The sequence below is a fragment of the Nansenia antarctica genome (genome assembly GCF_963989245.1).
Source record: "Nansenia antarctica genome assembly, chromosome: 20".
In the NCBI taxonomy this organism is placed as follows: Eukaryota; Metazoa; Chordata; class Actinopteri; order Argentiniformes; family Microstomatidae; genus Nansenia; species Nansenia antarctica.
The window spans coordinates 15,085,036-15,104,409 of NC_137693.1; the positions used below are offsets into that span (position 1 = coordinate 15,085,036).

The 19,374-nt window shown below is 43.4% G+C and overlaps 2 protein-coding genes across 2 annotated transcripts in view; one reads left to right on the forward strand and one right to left on the reverse strand.

Annotated features, from left to right (window-relative positions):
* The window catches only part of abr (ABR activator of RhoGEF and GTPase), a 196,648-nt gene extending 188,407 nt beyond the window's left edge, over positions 1-8,241 (forward strand). The window contains exons 20-26 of the mRNA XM_080549446.1: positions 317-376; positions 523-632; positions 2,081-2,220; positions 2,765-2,899; positions 3,534-3,639; positions 4,628-4,781; positions 6,485-8,241. Coding sequence (XP_080405572.1) covers positions 317-376; positions 523-632; positions 2,081-2,220; positions 2,765-2,899; positions 3,534-3,639; positions 4,628-4,781; positions 6,485-6,574 — 795 coding nt within the window. The 3' untranslated portion in view covers positions 6,575-8,241. The remainder of the gene's footprint in view (positions 1-316; positions 377-522; positions 633-2,080; positions 2,221-2,764; positions 2,900-3,533; positions 3,640-4,627; positions 4,782-6,484) is intronic.
* A 1,189-nt stretch (positions 8,242-9,430) lies between these two features.
* timm22 (translocase of inner mitochondrial membrane 22 homolog (yeast)) lies at positions 9,431-11,370 on the reverse strand. The gene is made up of 4 exons (XM_080549717.1): positions 11,125-11,370; positions 10,339-10,535; positions 10,059-10,131; positions 9,431-9,935 (listed from the first exon to the last, which is right to left on the reverse strand). Exons 1-4 carry the CDS (start codon positions 11,345-11,347, stop codon positions 9,859-9,861), a joined length of 570 nt encoding a protein of 189 aa, XP_080405843.1. The 5' UTR covers positions 11,348-11,370; the 3' UTR covers positions 9,431-9,858.
* Positions 11,371-19,374: the final 8,004 nt, after the last annotated feature.

The following is a 19,374-nucleotide window of genomic DNA, read 5'->3' on the forward strand; positions in this document are numbered from 1 at the left end:
GAGAGAGAGAGAGAGAGAGAGAGAGAGAGAGAGAGAGAGAGAGAGAGAAGGCTACTATACTATGGTGACTGGAAGTTATTAGTACAACACCCACCCTGGGGCCTACTTCATGGTTTCAGTGATGTCTCTCAGCCCTGAGATCATGTTAACAGTGTTTCAGAGAGGGTCCATGTGATTGTGTTGTCATGAGATGTGTATTTGATCATATAATCATGACCAGATCTAATATGTTCTCTCCTCTGAGGCGGCTTGTGTAGAGACAACAACAAAGGAGACTAACCCCTAGCTGTACCTTGTTTCTCTCTGTGTTTTCCAGCTGGACCCCCAGACGGTGCAGTCTAAGAACTGGCACAAGGATGTCATAGAGATGAATGGGGTAAGGGAACATTTGAGATCAACTCTATCAGATCTGTCTCCTATTCCATTACCGGTCCTCTCACTACAATTTATAATACCTCAACCTAGTCTAGGGTACCTCAGGGATGTTGTAGTAACTCTGTGTTTGTGCCTCATCCTCCACAGATCAAAGTGGAGTTCTCCATGAAGTTCACGACTCGGGACTTGAGTCTGAAGAGAACGCCGTCCAAGAAACAGAGCGGTGTGTTCGGAGTAAAAATCAGCGTGGTGACAAAGTAAGGCTGTGGACGACCTCCTCACTCACATGTGTATGCAGGAGACATCCTGTTTTACTGTTCATGTATTGGAGTAAAAACACTAAACTATAGATGGTAAATGGACTGCACTTATATAGCGCCTTTTTTGCTGCTCCAAAGCGCTTTACAACGGCCTCTCATTCACCCATTCACACACACATTCACACACCAATGGCTGCAAGCTGCCATGCAAGGCGCCGGCCCGCTCACTGGGAGCAATTTTGGAGAAATTATAGAGAAAGGACTGCACGGGTTAAGATGTATTTTACTTTATTTATCCCCCGATACAACTTCAGACAGTTATGGACATGATAAAGCGGACCTTCCACAAGTGGTCACATGACCAACTAATACAAGTTAACATTACGTGACAAAATATATTTTATGGTTAAAAATGATTTTGTCATCCTTGTGTGACAGACACTCGGATCATATGGGATCATATGTTCCATTTAGAATACCCAGTATGCTACCACCCTGCTCTCAAGTTACACTGAATCATGAGGAGTTTAAGCTTGATCCAACACCTGAAGCTGATGACTCGACTCTACGTGTTGTTAATGACGCATGTGAGCATTAGACATTAATGATGAACTCTGTGATAACCTGGTCACAATTATGTTAGGGTTCTCATGAATGCACGTAGGAAGAATGACAATCGAGTATCAACACATGAACCACTGTAACAGTTTCAAAGGAACATATAACATAAACAAACTGTAGTAAACAAATGGAGGTTTAACCGTACGTCTAACGCTATGTCAACACAGGATACCGCTGCCCATAGGCTACCGTGAGAAACTCACATAATGAACGGTCTGTGTCTCCAGACAACATCACACAGGGGCGAGCGGCCTGTTGCACCAGACACATTACAACAGCAGAGGAATTGATGACGGTGTGTAATCCCTTCAGGATGCCACCAGACATAATATCTTCCAGACATGCATTGAGCTGCAACATTTGCAGGAAAAGCGCTATACAAATAAAAGTTATTATTATTATTATTATTATTATTATTATTATTATTATTATTATTATTATTATTCAGCTGTAGATAGGTGTTCCAGGCTGAGAGAGGGGCATGTATCACCTTTCACAAGATCAGATGAAGATCACTGACTACCTTTACATGCACACCATATTCCGATTAAGGTCAATATTCGGGTTATTGTAATATTCCGAATAAGGTGTCTGTAGCAACTGGAATATTCCGTTTACATGTTAATTGGCAAAATAATCTCTGGCCACATGGAACCGCGTATTCAGGTAAACTGGGCATGCGCGTACTGGTAGACCCAGAAAATGGTTCAAATGTAATTGAGACAGTACCGAACAGTACCGATCGTTAAGAAGCCTCTACACTGTGTGTTGATCGGTTAAGAAGCCTCTACACTGTGTGTTGATTGGTTGTTTCCCTCTGACAGACGGGAACGCTCCAAGGTGCCCTACATTGTGCGCCAGTGCATCGAGGAGGTGGAGAAGAGAGGCATCGACGAGGTGGGCATCTACCGCATCTCAGGGGTGGCCACCGACATCCAGGCCCTCAAAGCAGCGTTTGACACCAGTAAGAAAACACTCCCATAAACCCCCCCTCTAAAAAACCCACTCCCTCCCTCCCATCCCAGACTCACTCTTGGATCTACCTCCCTCTGTGAACTGTCCTCTCTTTCCTCTCTCTTTCCGTTCTCTCCGTCCTCTCCTGTGGGGGTTAGACAAAGCGGTGGATCAGAGGAGGTCTTTAGCCCTGTGTGGATAAACAGGAGAGCTGTGGGAAAGGCAACTTTGGGGGAGGTTTTAAGGAGTTGCAGCTGTCAGCTGTGTACTGGAACTCTCAGCCTCAGCCACAGCCTCCAAAACCCAAGCAGAGCTAACTAGGCTAACTAGGCTAACCCTACCGTGTCTGACTGTGCATTCCGCTCATATGGAGCTCATTTTCCTGTTTGGGTTTTCAACAACAGTATTATGTATATGCCGTTTAGCTGATTATGTCATCTCTGGAGCCACAGTGCTTAGTCAGAGGAGTGAAGCGGTCGTCTCTGCGTGTCTGTGTGTGACCTCCTTTATAGTGTCTCTGTGTTCGTCCCTCTGTCCCCCCCCCCCCTCCACAGACACCAAAGACATCCTGGTGATGTTGAGTGACATGGACATCAACGCCATCGCGGGGACTCTGAAGCTGTACTTCCGCGAGCTCCCAGAGCCCCTGCTCACTGACCGCCTCTACCCAGCCTTCATGGAGGGCATAGGTATGACCTCTGAACCTTCAACCTTCAACCTAGGGGACCCACTTTTTTGGGGTTTTGAGGATTGCAGCAAATCGTGATCTTAGAATTATAAGGTTCTATCTCCGTTTAGGGTAGTTCAGAGATATTGGGCTGGTTTCACAGACAAGGCTTAAGCCTAATCCTAGACTAAAAAACATCTTCAATGGAGATTTTACATTGAAAGTGTGATTTAGTCCAGGACTAGGCTTAAGCCTTGTCTCTGAAACCGGCCCATAGAGTGTCAAAGTGTTTACATTCCATTATGTTTTGTGAGATGGAACCTTTGTATTTTATGGATTACTAACTAAAAAAAATTAAACATTTTAAAAATAACACCACACAGGCATTAATAAACACCTAATGGATCAGATTATGTAAAAAACTCAATTTTGACAAAAATGGAGATAGAACCTTAATTCTAGCGTCAGTGATTACTTAGAGGGGAAACTACCAACAGGTCTTGGGTTGTTGTTCCTAACCTCTCTCTCTCTTCTCCCTCTCTCCTCCTCCTCCTCCTCCTCCTCCTCTCCTCCTCCTCCTCTCCTCTCCTCTCCTCTCCTCTCCTCTCCTCTCCTCTCCTCTCCTCTCCTCTCCTCTCCTCTCCTCTCCTCCACAGCTCTGTCTGACCCGGCAGCCAAGGAGAACTGTATGATGCACCTGCTGCGTTCCCTCCCCGACCCCAACCTCATCACCTTCCTGTCCCTGCTGGAGCACCTCAAGAGGTGACACACACACACACACACACACACACACACACACACACACACACACACACACACAAACACATAAAGCACAAACACATCACAAGCTTAATAACATACTCCTTAGTATTCCATAAGGGTCACTAACTGCTGCTGGTTAATAGGGTTAGGGTTAGGGTTAGGGCTAGGGTTAGGGCTAGGGCTAGGGTTAGGGTTAGGGTTAGGGTTATATGACCCGGCTGCCTGATATGTTCAAGCACAAAGTACAGAGACTGAGAACGTATACAGAGACTGAGAACGTACACAGAGACTGAGAACGTACACAGAGACTGAGAATGTACACAGAGACTGAGAACGTACACAGAGACTGAGAACGTACACAGAGACTGAGAACGTACACAGAGACTGAGACGGACCTTTTCCAAAAACTGATGTTTGTGAAGTACAGAAAGACTGTGTAAGGTAGGGAAATGAAAGGGATATGGAAAGTTAGATTAACGAGCAGAGGTTGTACATTGTTTCCCTTTTTTAAATGTATCTTTATTGTATTTTATCTTTACCTTTTCTTTTTACTGTTTTTCCCTGCTTTTATATTAATTCTATGCTTGTATATGTTTTTATATTCACTTTATGTTCTTATTCCTGTTGTAAAGCACTTTGAGCAGCATTTCTTGTATGAAAGGTGCTATATAAATAAAGCTTTACTTACTTACTCACAAATACAGTGAGCTCCTCCAATAACTGCCTCCAGCATCCTGCCCCCATTTCCAGCCTCTATACGTTGGAGTGAGATGTCAGGGTTGGCAGGCAGGCCTGAGGTCTCAGAATCCCCCCCTACAGCTCAGGGCCATTATCCCTCGTTCTCACTGCAGCTCATTAACACCCAACACTCACAGAGACACAGTCAGCAACACTGCAACACTGACACGCTGAGGACACCTGCTGGTAACTCTGGTGAAGAACTGTGAGACTATGTTCATCTTGTGTTGTCTGTCTGGTCATGTTCCAGGGTGGCTGAGAAGGAGCCCATCAACAAGATGTCCCTCCACAACCTGGGGACGGTGTTCGGGCCCACCCTGCTCAGGCCCTCAGAGGCCGAGACCACCAAGGGACAACACATCACCCTGGCCTCGGACATCTGGTCACATGACGTCATGGCACAGGTGTGTGTGTGTGTGTGTGTGTGTGTGTGTGTTTTTGCTGAGATCCTCACTCCCACATACTGTACATGTGCATATATACACTCACCGGCCACTTTATTAGGTATACCTAATGCTAGTACCGTGTTGGACCCCCTCTCTTGCCTTCAGAACTGCCTTATTTCTTCGTGGCATAGATTCAACAAGGTGCTGGAAACTTTCCTCAGAGATGTTGGTCCATATTGACATTAAAGCATCACGCAGTTGCTGCAGATTTGTGCCAAGAAAATATCCCCCACATCATTACACCACCACCACCATTTTCGCCCAGAGAACTGCTGCTCACTGGATATTTTCTCTTTCTCTGACCATTCTCTGTTACCCCCAGAGATGGTTGTGCGGCAAAATCAGATCAGCACTTAAATACTCTGAAACACCATACTCAAACCAGCCCGTCTGGCACCAACAACCATGCCACGTTCAAAGTCACTTAAATCACCTTTCTTTCCCATTCTGGTGCTTGGTTTAAACTTCAGCAAGATCGTCTTGACCATGTCTACATGCCTAAATGCATTGAGTTGCTGCCACGTGATTGGCTGATTAGATATTTGCATTAACAAGCAGTCGAAAAGGTGTACCTAATAAGTGGCCGGTGAGTCTACATACATAGTATGCGTCTGTGTGTGCGTGCACTCGCAGACGGGTACGTAGGTGCACGTGTGTGTGTGTCTTTCCTGAGATCCTCAGTCCCACATGGCTTTTTGACCCACGTCAGTGTGGTCGGCTCTCCCAGCGGTATTAAGCTGTTTGGGAAGTTACTTATGGAGCTCAGCCAAGTACTGAGAGAGAAACCGTTTCCTGTGCACACAAGTTATTCTAGGCAGCGTAAACAGTAACTTCAGTGCGTCCTCATAGTGAACAGTAGAATGCCATGTTCCCTAATTACTGTCCAGACTGGGAGCTGGTTGTTGTGGTGTATTAATGCTCTGTGTGTTTAGTAGAAGAGTACACAGAGACTCAGACATCACTGCAGAGAGATGTTTACCCCGTCACGTCCACAAGGCTAGGCTCTCATGATGCCATTTCCCAGGCCTCGTTTGCTTGTATCATTCTGACGTTGTCTACTAAGTTTAAAGGCCCACGCCAGCCAGTTTGGCTTCCTGGCTTTGTTAGGAAAAAATACTCAAAGAATAGAAACACAGAATGGTGACCTTAGGTGACCATGGAGCTATTTAGGAAAGTATATAGGAAAGTATATAGTAGCTAGGAGCAATTTTCATTCAAATATATCAAAATGGCTGATGAAGGGGGTTCAGACGGTTCGCTAGCCTGGCTAGCTGGACATCATGTTCCACTTGGGAAATCGTTTTAGGAGGAGCTAAGAAAAACTCATGTCCAGCCCAAAGTACACATACTCTGACCTATGTGGTCATAAATGTTCAGTCTTGAATCATGGAGCACCAGGATGTCACATCTCTCTCTATAAAACTGACTAATGTGGCTTTTAGGTTTGATGCCACACAATTATTTTCAGGCTTTTTGGATCTTCACAAATAAACAGGAAACAGCAGGCTTGTGAAGTTAATTTTATTTGATATATCGTCACTTGTACTTTGATTGTTTGTACTGCCTACTGCTACAGTATGCTCAATGTCTCTCTCTCTCTCTCTCTCTCTCTCTCTCTCTCTCTCTCTCTCTCTCTCTCTCTCTCTCTCTCTCTATCTCAGGTTCAAGTGTTGCTGTACTATCTACAGCATTCTCCAATATCCTTCGCTGAGCTGAAGCGCAACAATCTCTACTTTTCCACTGACGTTTAAACCCCTGGGGGCCCGGAGACAGAGACTCAACACAACTCCACCCCCGATACCAACCCCCTCCTTTTTACTGTACAGTCCCCCTGAGAGATGGAGTCAGACACGGGGGAGAGGAGACACGTACGGGGCTCCCCCTGGTCCTATAGTCACGTCTTGTTGTCATGTTTGTGTGGAGAGCAGCGGCCCTACAGTACGTCCATCTGGTGAAGAGCAGGAGTGGAGGAGGCAGCCGACCTCTCACCTTTGACCCTTGACCCTGCCCTCTCCAGACATCCAGCAGTCTGAGGCCTGAGCGCTCTCAGCGAGGGGTCAGGATCTGGTGTGTCGCTGGGTCACTGTGTGTAGTCTGGTGGTTCTCTGATCCCAGAGCTGGTCTGTTACTCAACTTTCTTCTCTTTTCTGTTCAGAGGCATTCCAGAAAAATGGCATTTACATATTTTTTATAAATATTATTTGTTCAATAGGTCTTTTGTTTCGTTTTTTCTCTCTGGCTTTGTGCATGTTACGGAGGAGGGCTGTGTATGTGTGTGTTATGTACTAGCGCGCCAGAGCATGTGTGTGTGTGTGTGTGTGTGTGTGTGTGTGTGTGTGTGTGTGTGTGTGTGTATGTATGTATGTATGTATGTATGTGTGTGTGTGTGTGTGTTAAGGCACTGAGGACTATTGGAGTTTGCAAGCCGCCAGTAAGCCATCTCAATGAATGGTCGCGATTTCTCACCTTGTGCAACGACTAGAGAGCACAGCCCTCCCCTGTGTGAGTCTTGGCCAAATTTGCCCTATTTATTATAAATCTATATTACGTGTGCCTGTACAGTCCAACAACTAGAGAACTGCTCTAAGGAGTCCGTTGTTTTTTCAGGTAGTGATGTTTTTTTTAGCTTAATTTTCGTATTCACGGCCAATGTTGGCTGAACTGTAACTGAAACGAGGAACAAAAGTGTAAATTCTGACAGTTGATTCTGAACCGCTCTTTCAAAAAAAAGAGATGTCATTCTGTGAGATGAGGGTTATGGGGAAAATTTTAAACAAATGATGAATCATTTGCTTTTTTTCTTGTCATTCCATTGCAAGCCTGTTCCAAGTGTCCTATGACACCAGTATAACCTACGGGATGATGTGTAGTCGCCCTCATTGCATGTTCAGTCAATCAAACCAGGCTGGGTAACACAAAGGTAGGTTGTCACGGCTAATCTCCCATCATGCAATGCTGTGTACACATTCAACCTCTCTGCCATCCAGCCTGTGACATTATCTTAAAATAAGCACTGTTAGATGAGTCCTATTTGATATTTTTAATATAAGATTAAAACAAAATCAAAAATGGTTGTATTTTACTTCCTTTGAGAATAATTTGAGTATACTGTATTAACAACAAGGGTTAAATGTCGATGTGAACTTTTTTCTTTTTTAGTAAAATAAATAAAAGTGTACCAAAACACTGTCATCTTGTCATTTTACTTTCACTGATCAAATGTTTTGGATGTGATTGTTTGACTTTGCTCTCTCTTTTGAATTGGTAACATGGTTTGTGGGGCCTTAAGAGAAAGTAACTACCATATAAGATATCTGGATTTACTGGTCAATAGAATTGGAGAAAAGCTGGAGAAAAGCACATGTCATGATAATTAACATCAGTTTCCTCATTCAACACAGTTTACATTATAAGACAAAGATTGAATTACCACGATTACTTTACTCAGAAAAATCAAAATCTGACATTTGAGTGGGCACTTCCAGTGTGGAAGGTACCAGAGTCACATCTCTCAATACAATAACAAATATCAGATCTATGAATACCGGTAATAATAATAATAATTATTATTATTAATTACATTTATATAGCGCTTTTCCGAGGCTCAAAGACGCTGACAATATGGGAGAAACGGAAAACACAGAAACAACAAGCAACAGATAAGGGGGGGTGGCAGGGTTACGGCCAAGCTCCACCTGCTGCGTTGCGTCAACTCGCCATCGGCGTTGCGTCAACTTCCTGTTGTCCAAGCTCCACCTGCTGCGTTGCGTCAACTTCCCGTTGTCCAAGCTCCACCTGCTGCGTTGCGTCAACTCGCCATCGGCGTTGCGTCAACTTCCCGTTGTCCAAGCTCCACCTGCTGCGTTGCGTCAACGTCAACGTTCTACTCTAGCTCCACTGTAATTTTTTAAGTGTGGACCCGATCTCACCCAATGCTCGGTCCTTCACCTGGGCATCATGGTACAATCTGTCATTTGTCGCATATAAAAAATAATATTTTTCGACCTCAAGGATGAGCCGTGCGTCGTCCATTCCTGCAACAAGCTTTCAAGCACCTGTGGTGATTGACAGCTGACTCGCGTGAATAGCAATTCGCAATAGCTGAGTAGTTGGCTACAAGCATTTTCAATCTGGTATTATCTCTATTAACCGCTGTGGTGATTTAACAGCTGATAAAACAATTATAATATATATATCATAATATCAAGTGCACTACAAACAGAGCAAAACAATAAAACAACACCAGAAAACAACCAATAGGCTATACAATAATAACCAACAACTACAATTGTAAATATACATCTCACGCCCCACGTGGGGCAAATATACGTCTCATTGTGACGTCTGCGTCCACCGTCAAAAATCTAACTTTTTTGAATGTCTACTTTTGACGCAGCCATCGGACGCAACGCAACGCTGACGCAACGCAGCAGGTGGAGCACCTTTCATTGATTACAATGCATTTGATCCCAATTTCGGACGCAACGCACATTTGACGCAACGCTCGATGGCCATGGTGGAGCTTGGCCGTTAGGGGAGATGGTTAGGGGTAGGGGAGGTTGTATGCATGTCCAGGGGGGGATGAATAAGTGGCTCTTTGGTGATTTTGAATTAACTTTAATTGGATAGGCTACAGTAATAACTTACACACACATTTTGGTCAGTGTCACCACATACTTCCTTTACAGTCAGACTATGTCCAGACCTGGCTTCACTTTTGCCACCATATATATATAAACACATCTCTTGTCTTGACTGACACTTATGATTAATAAATCAAATGGGCCACTATTGACTGGACCACTGATCATCACATTATTATATTAGAACCATGAATGTGCACAAGAACAAGTCCACAATGCATCTGGTTGAGCAATTTCGGACCAGAGTAGAATTGTCCATGTGTTGATAATCCTCATGATCAGATGGTCTATCTGCATACCAACGTCCTCACAGCTGAGATATGAAAGTCTCTCTCTGGCCCAGAGGGTCTGAGTTCTCCACCATAGTCCACACAGGAAAGGTCCACTGGTGTTCATCTGAGATAATACTCAATGGCAGCTGAGAAGGCTGCAAAACCTCCACACCCCAGGACACCTGCCTTCAGTCCAGCTAAGGAATAGGAAAAGATCACTGTGGTCAGTGTTTTCAACATCTCTATCAACATGTTGTCAAGAAGCTGTGCATGCACACACAAGTCATTTGAATGTCAAGTGAGTGTAATGGGTGACGTACCGCGGAACCCGATAGCTCCTCCAGTAACACAACCACTGTAAACGGCATTCTTCCAGTCTGATTTCCCCCTGTGCTGTAAAGTGTTAAGAGGGTAATTTAGTAAGTGAACCAATAATGTCATTTTTCCTCACGTTGTGCAGTAAATTAAAACACCACAAGGGGGGGCTGAGACTATTGCATAGGAACTTTTTTCTATCAGGTCAGACTTGTAATAGATGTAGATACTTAACAGATATTTAATTTGACATGACATCATGTTAGTGAGGGTGAAGTAACCTACTGATTCAATGATGCACTCCGTGCAGGAGAACATGGCACCCACGATGGCGAAGTTCTTGGCATATGACATTCCCCTCTGGCCCATGTCTTTGAGAACTTCTCGTGCTGTGGGTGTTTTCATGGGGTCTTTAGGGTCGAATCCAACATTGGTGTCAATGCCGGCGGTGAACACACCAAAAGCTCCTCCTAGGACAAACCCTGTCGGAAACGCAATGGTTGATGTGAGTAAATGTGAAAGTGAAGACCTTTACGAACCATCAGAGTAGGACTGCAGGATGCTATCCGGCTAATCTACAGTCAAAAACAATCTATAGCTTTGCAGAGTATAACAGAGGTTTTATTAAACATAAAGTAAATGGTCCTCCATCTGCAGAAGCAATGTTTAGTACAACAAACTACCCGGGACTGTCACCAGTCAAATCAAATCAATGACATGCTTTAGGGTAAGCAACTCCTCAACAGAGCTACAAGGGTTAGGGTCAAACCATGTCAACATTAATCTACACAGGATGTAGCCAACTCGTGTGTGTGTGTGTGTGTGTGTGTGTGTGTGTGTGTGTGTGTGGTGTGTGGTGTGTGGTGTGTGGTGTGTGGTGTGTGGTGTGTGTGTGTGTGTGTGTGTGTGTGTGTGTGTGTGTTATTAAGGTAGATATCCAGCTAGCCTTAGGGTTAGGGGTTAGGGACCAGGGTTAGGGTTAAGGTTAAGGTTAGGGTTAGGTTAGGGTTAGGGTTAGGTTAGGTTAGGGTTAGGGTTGGGTTTAGGGTTAGGGATAGGGTTAGCCTTTACCTCCAACACACGCCAACACCGCCTTGAAGGCGCAGCTCTCCATGCCCCGCTCGATCATCTTCTGGTCGTCGGACTTAAAGGGGATTGGGAGACCCCCCATGACCCCGGGGCTGATCTCCTTGATGGGCCTCTTCTCCCCGATGAGGTGCTCCAGAAGCATACTGTACTGGAAGTGTTGGATGTCACCGCCCGGGCCAGCCGGTGAGCCCTGAGTGTCAGACATGGGGACACCTCCATCACTCACGGACGCCGCCATGATGTTCAGTGTGTGTGTATGACGTCAGGTCAATTCAGTAATGTATTAAGGGACAGTAGATTCGTCAAATATGACACCGATAGAAATAAAATAAACGTTTCTCTATATAGTTTATCTATTTGATAAAATGTGTATCAATATAGCTACACGGAGAGGGGTTTTCTATTTTCAACGTTCTTATTTTCAAGTTTCCTGTCATAGAATGAGGAGAGAAATATTTTTCTTGCTGTTTTTCCTCTCTGCTTTAGCAGATTCGACACACATGTAATGCTGCTATGTAATTGACCTTGAGCAGTCATTTATCAGAATCAATAATCAAGTTTATTGTTACATCTCATCTCAGCAACAACAGAAAATGGCAATAGTTAAGACAAGAGACAATAGTGGTATAATAATAGAAATAATAAATTATAGAAGTAGCACTATGCACTAAAACATCGATCATATATTTAATCTCTCTCCTTACATTTATTGAATAACATCCAGCCCTAAACATTTTGGATTTAACAGTAACATTGAACAAACATTTCATTTTCAAATCTAGTGAATACTCTGAATACCTACACTTGATTAGTTTGATTTATTACAGCAACGAATTTGTTTTTTTTAACTCAACAGAGACATGTGTACAGTACCAACCGTAGCAAAAAATAAACATTAACATGTTTAGAATGTCTAAATATAAAAATATAAAATCTTCCAAAATAAACTACATATCCCACAAGTCTTGTTGACACTGCACCAAACCAGAGCAAACTCGCGAGCTCCATCTGCAGGAGCGATCTGGTCTCTGCACGAGCATCACATCACATCACATCACATCACACCCGCACCAGAGCTGGACAGGTGAGGCGAGGGACACGTTTAATATTCCTTCTGGTATGTTTCACCCTCGTATCATTTAATATTCCTTCTGTTATGTTTCACCCTCGTATCAGCTTAGAGGAAACATATTGTAAACCCGCACATATAATAATAACATTTCACACCATTTGGTTGTCAATTCTGGTCGAGTTTGATCAGGGTTTCAGAGTCGTTACGACGACCAGTTGGCTAGCTTTGACACTACAGCGACTGACGTTAGATGACAAGAATAATATGTCTGGTGACAGTCGCTCTCCTCCTGTACTCTTAAGGATTCATGCAGGATTTCAAACACCAAATGGTTATGGTATACACAGCCTAGTCACACACTTTACACTCTTATGTTGCAGTGAATACTGTACTTTTGTGATAGTCAACCGTCATGTACTTCTGTGATAGTCAACCGTCATGTACTTTTGTGATAGTCAACCGTCATGTACTTTTGTGATAGTCAACCGTCATGTCATTATCATTTGTTTGCAGACTGGGTGGATGCACTCTGGACTTTTCCATTGTTGAAAAGGCTGTCTTCACTGTTTGAATTACACTCACCGGCCACTTCATTAGGTACACCTTTTCAACTGCCTATTAAGCAAATATCTAATCAGCCAATCACGTGGCAGCAACTCAATGCATTTAGGCATGAAGACCTGCTGAAGTTCAAACCAGCATCAGAGTGGGGGAAGAAAGGTGATTTAAGTGACTTTGAACGTGGCGTGGTTGTTGGTGCCAGACGGGCTGGTTTGAGTATTTCAGAAGCTGATCTAGTGGGATTTTCCCGCACAACCATCTCTAGGGTTTACAGAGAATGGTCAGAAAAGGAGAGAATATCCAGTGAGCAGCAGTTCTCTGGGCGAAAATGCCTTGTTGATGGCTGAGGTCAGAGGAGAATGGCCAGATACTGGTTCGAGCTGATAGAATGGCAAGAGTAACTCAAATAACCATTTGTGACAGTCAAGCTATGCAGAAGAGCATCTCTGAACCAACAACACGTTGAACATTGAAGCAGATGGGCTACAGAAGCAGAAGACCCACCAGGCCACTCCTGTCAGATAAGAACAGGAAACTGAGGCTACAATTGGCACGGACCCTATGAAATTGGACAATATATTTTACAAGATTGGAAAAACGTTGCCTGGTCTGATGAGTCTGTATTTCTGCTGCGACATTCAGATGGTAGGGTCAGAATTTGGTGTAACAGGGCCAGAATCAGAATTTTAGGCCTTTAAAAGTCTTAAAAATGTCTTAAATATGATTTTGGTTGGGGGGTGCTAGATGGCAATCTTTTTAAAAATATTATTCTTTTTAGAAATCCGGGGCTATTCATAAAATATTCGGGGCGAGTTTAGGAAGTTACTTGGGATAACTTCTCAATATCGCCGCGTTTAAATGTGTTTGGGGGAAATGTCTGGCCTGCAAAGTAAGCAGTATGGTAATAGCCTATCAGTAGCCCCCCAACAATTAGTATGGAAATAAATCAACATGGAACCAATAATCACTAACTTTGCAGACCCCAAAGAGAACTTATCGGAGAACTCCCAGCTAGCAACTGCGCCTAGCAACCAAGCTTGGCCTAGTGTCAGTCAGAGCCTGAGGTAAAAGAGACATTCTGCTATCATACGTCTTAACATCTTTACTTACGTTTGGGAACTATAGGGAAGTGTAAGTTTAACACTACATAGTTGAAGAAAAGCACATTTAGTGCTTGGTTGAAACCAGTGGAAGGGAACGTTTTTGAAGCCCGGTGCACCTTATGCAAGAAGACAGTTAAACCAGGAACGTGGGGGGGAAAGGCTTTGCATGGTCAGTCAGAGGAACACAAGACCCATGTGAACATCCAACAACATACGTCTGCCGTCTCCTCCCTCCGTGTTCACCCCTGCTTCAGGCCGTCTCCTCCCTCCGTGTTCACCCCTGCTTCAGGCCGTCTCCTCCCTCCGTGTTCATCCCTGCTTCAGGCATCATGGAGGATAATCGACCTCCGGACGACGTTTGGATCTACGACAACCCTAAAAGCGGAGGTGCTGTGGATGCTTAATACTGTAGTTAAACACCAGTCCCACAACAGCAACAATGGCATAGGTGAGCTTTTTATAGACATGTTCCCTGATACCGATATCACGAAAACGTTTGGTGCGGTCCGTTCGTTCTGATGTTCGATGAAAGTTTGAACCAGAAGACCAAAACCAAGCAGCTGGACCTGGACGAACGTTTCTGGGAGCAGGGGCAGTCGAGGTACCTAGGGTCCCAGTTTATGGGACATGCAACAGTGCGGGACTTGCTGGAACATGTCATGTAAGTAATGGTTTATTGATCATTAAATGTTTATATTTATTTAGAAAGTATTGGTATTAGACCAAGGGAGTAGGTTTGGTCTCAACATTGGTAGGGACCAGAGCAAGTGAAGAAAACTGCAAGTGCAGGGAATTATATTTTTCTAATGAAAATTAATTGTGTGTGACCAGTGACCACTGCAAAAATGCTGTATGTTTAAAAGTATGTTTAATCACACTATCATTTTTAGACAACGTCACCAGACTCCCTACTGCTATGGATTTTGGATCAGGAAAATGTATAATGATAGCATAAATAACAGAATAAACTCACACACTTACTTGAACTTGACTCAAAAAAGTGTAAAAGTAATTTGTATAGCCTACATACTGAGATATATGATTTAGTGGTTCATTTTTATTTCCCAGGAGTGTGTGGACCAACTTGAACTGAGGAGCCTGGTGTCCATCTCCATGGATGGGCCCAATGTGAACTGGAAATTCTTCGAACTTCTCCAGCAAGAGCATGCGGAACAGTATGGTGGTGCTCAGCTTGTTACCGTGGGCAGCAGTGGACTCCACACATTACCCTTTGTCGTTCTGTGGCCACACACACACACACACACACACCCACACACACACCCACACACACACACACACACACACACACACACACACACGCATGCCCCCACACACACAATTCTTTGTACTGTTATGTTCAGTCATTGTTCTTATGTTGAACATGAATAAATTTACTTTAAGTAATTCTGGGACTTGTTTTTTCTTTCATAGCAATTTTCCTTCATACTTTTTTGCCAGTATGGCTGTGAAATAGGTATTAAATTCTATTAAAAGTGGTTTTAAAAATCTCTTCAAAAGTCTAAATGTAACGTAATGTCATGTTGAAACCTACAGGAACCCTGCATAAACATGACAGCATGAATTCATCCTGCTTTGTAGGGTTCAGACTGGTGGTGGTGGTGTAATGGTGTGGGGGGGGGGTGGTGGTGGTGGTGTAATGTTGTGGGGGGTATTTTCTCAGCACACTTTGGGTCCCTTAGTACCAAATGAGCATCGCTTCAACGCCACAGCCTACCTGAGTATTGTTGCTGACCATGTCCATCCCTTTATGACCTCAGTGTACCCATCTTCTAATGGCTGCTTCCAGCAGGATAACGCGTCATGTCACAAAGCTCACATCATCTCAAACTGGTTTCACTGTACCCAATGGCCTCCACAGTCACCAGATCTCAATCCAATAGAGCACCTTTGGGATGTGGTGGAACAGGAGATTTGCATCATGGATGTGCAGCCGACAAATCTGCAGCAACTGCGTGACGCTATAATGTTAGTATGGACCAAAACCTCTGAGGAATGTGTCCAGCACCGTGTTGAATCTAAGAATTAAGGCAGTTCTAAAGGCAAACTCGGTACTCGGTCCAAACCAGTACTAGCAAGGTGTACCTAATGAAGTGGCCAGTGAGTGTCGAGTTCAACAGGATGCTCTGTTTGCTTAAAGGTCAATACTGCCTCCACCTGTAATTGTTGCAATAGAGAGGCTCCAGCAACTATCCAGCATCCAGTTATCCACCTCCAGCAACAAGTCCTCTATCTATGCTGCACAATTGTAACATATAATTACATATTTATTATTACGCCCCCACCCTGGACTCCTTCAAATCAGCCCTTAAAACACATCTGTTCATCAAGGCCTTTGGCCCTTAGTCACTGTTTCTGTTTTGCTTTGTTTGTTTTCTGTTTTGTCTGTCTGACCATTCCCCTTTAGAATTGTAAAGCGTCCTTGGGTTTTACGAAAGGCGCTATAGAAATCGAAGTTATTATTATTATTATTATTATTATTATTATATTTTACAAAATATAATCTATAAACAAGATAATTGACTGCTCATCTGCTCATGTGACAGTTTATGAGTTGGTCAGCACCAGAACATACCAGTAATGCCAGCCAGACACACGCATGGTGGATCATAGATTGTGCCATGATACTACGGTGTACTTATGAAACATACAGTAGACCTTGATTAACCTCTGCAGTAGCCTATCACTTGTGTGCTTACAGGCTGCATAGATGCTAGATCATAATTACATCCATTTTGAGTACACCACTAGCCTAGTATCTATAAGCAACTTAAAAGCAGCTTGTATGTATGTAGGGACTTCCGTGTGTGTGTGTGTGTGTGTGTGTGTGTGTGTGTGTGTGTGTGTGTGTGTGTGTGTGTGTGTGTGTGTGTGTGTGTGTGTGTGTGTGTGTGTGTGCATTATGGTGTCACCAATGAAAGTGTCAAGTCTTCAGTTAGTTTAGTTTAATTTAGGCTAGTTAAAGTCTATTATTCTTAATCTATCCTGTATGATATTTTGGACAACATTGTAGTGTAGGCTCTGTCTGAGCTGTTGATCAAATGGGGTTGCATAAATATTGCTGTCAGGCTGTAAACAATTGGCAGCTTTTGAAACACTCCACAGTCCACATGCTACCGTTGGATAGACTAAATTATTTTCACATGATCAGCCAGCCATTTGTTCCTCATTAGGGCTATGTGTAGCAGTCGATATGGCTTTGTTGTGTTTAGTGTAGTCATCTGTGAGTTGCTGTTTATTTCTTTAATAGATCCCTAAGTGCTTCATTATGGCAGACAGTGCTATGACTGAGCTACTGTGTGTAATAGGGTTAGCATCTCAGTAGCTAGTAGTAGACTATGCTCCTTTAACACAGCATCTACCCTGTTACGTTTATCTGCATATAAACTGTACTCTCAAAGCATCCAGGCACAGTCGAATGATGCTTTAACTCATAAACTGCTGCTATTTTCGTCTTAGTTTGCTGTGTGTCATAATTGTAGCTTACTGTGGATATCTTGGTAATGTGAAAAGTACTAGGCTACTTACAGTAGGGAAAGGTATAGCCTAGGGTGATATATAATCTCACTCAGACCTGCTTTTAGCTTAATTTATATACACTAGGCTAACATTAGGGAAATGCATATCTTCAAGGCATGGAACATGAGTGAGACACACTGACAACAAAGGTCACATAGCCTTTTAGTTGTTCTGCAAATCACATCTTTCACTTCTATACTCTATTATTTTAATTTGATGGCGCTAACTGTAAAGAGACAAAACTATATGAATACAGTGTCCCTCCGTGTCCTCTCCCAGTTATGTGAAAGCTATTTGTAGGTAATTACACCCTTGTTTTTCTCATGGCCAACCATCCAAGAAATGGAAATAGCTACAAATCTGTCTTTGGCCGGTGGCAGGGTAGCGTACAGAACACACTGTCTTAGACAGCAGAGGACTCTGAGCCAAAGAGACTATACTGTAGGTCAACAGTAGGAGCAGACAGGCTGTGCTGCATAGACTGAATATACTGTAGGCAACCATACCTTATTGAACGTACAGTAGAACAGCAGTTTTCTCACACAGCCCCATCTAATTTCTCCCGACTACTGACACGATGTCCTGTGTGATCACTATGTTGTACCTAATAGTACACAGAGAGGGAAAGCTTGTGAGTTTTTAAAATATTTTTGTTGTTGTTGCTTTTTTGCTGTCAGAGAAAAGTCACCTTAAACAATATAACGCCTCCTCCGAAAATGTACTTCTAAGCCCCATCTCTGTCCAGCTTTAAATGACCACTCGTGAGTTTAGAATGATAAGGTTCTATCTCCGTTTAGGGCAGTTCAGAGATATTGAGCGTCAAAGTTTTTACATTCCATTATGTTTTGTGAGATGGAACCTTTGTATTTTATTAATTACTAACTAAAAAATGTCAACATTTAAAAAATAACACCACACAGGCATTAATAAACACCTAATGGATCAGATTATGTAAAAAAACTCAATTTTGACCAGAAATGTAGATAGAACCTTATAATTCTAACGTCACGCAATGCTGTGGTGCTGAAGGTGGCCAGGGTGTCCCTCAGCTGGGCTCACTGCTGCACTGTGCTGAGAGTCCCCTACGTGTCCTCACAGGGCCAGGACACTGAGTCTGTTTCCCAGTCACATCATCTCCCCGCTGCGCTGCGCTCCAGTGCTGAGCTCATTACTGAGAGGCTCCACTCATTGGGAGACTGGAGCTGCTATAAATAGCCAGACCTCTGGTGAGCAGGGGAGGGCAGGGCCAGCTGTGGGGGGAGGGGCGGCTGGTGAGGAAGATGCAGGGGGTCATCAGTACAAAAGAAGAGATTTGGTGAGGCTGCATTCTTATTTTAAGCACCCAGATTGTGGAATGCACTGCCAGTTTACATTAGGGATGCAACCTCAGCACATACAGTATGTTCTAAAAAACCATCTTTTTAATATTGCCTTTAAATGACTAAATAATTAAATTATGATTATATAATGATTAAAGCACTTTGAGCTGCAACGTTTGCAGGAAAAGCGCTATACAAATAAAGGTATTATTATTATTATTATTATTATTATTATTATTATTATTATTATTATTATTATTATTATTATTATTATTATTATTATCAGCACCGGAGTATCCTGTCCACCTGAGCCTGTCCAGTCTGGTTTGGCTCTGGGTGTCACAGAACACCAAGTGGCCTCTTTCTTTTCTAAAGGGTTTGAAGGATTCTGCTTAGCGCTCTGTCCTGGAGTGCCCTGGATTCCCTTTAGTAGGCTCTTTAGTAGGCTCTTTGATGCGACCAGTAACTTAAAATAGTTTTCATTCAACACTGTGTCTGTACCAGCTGCCTGTGTGTGCGTGCACTTGTACAGTATGTGTGCTGTGCAATGTGTAAATGGTAAATGGACTGACTTATTATAGCGCCTTATTCCAAAGCACTTTACAACGGCCTCTCATTCACCCATTCACACACACTGACT

Bases quoted from the DNA above. Each gene is read 5' to 3' on its own strand.
- timm22 (XM_080549717.1), bottom strand. From the start codon at position 11,347: ATGTCTGACACTCAGGGCTCACCGGCTGGCCCGGGCGGTGACATCCAA. The intron at 10,536-11,124 runs GTAAAGGCTAAC...CGTTTCCGACAG, and splicing joins GGTGTTGGCGTGTGTTGGAG to GGTTTGTCCTAGGAGGAGCT. The intron at 9,936-10,058 runs GTACGTCACCCA...CCTATTCCTTAG, and splicing joins AGGAGCTATCGGGTTCCGCG to CTGGACTGAAGGCAGGTGTC.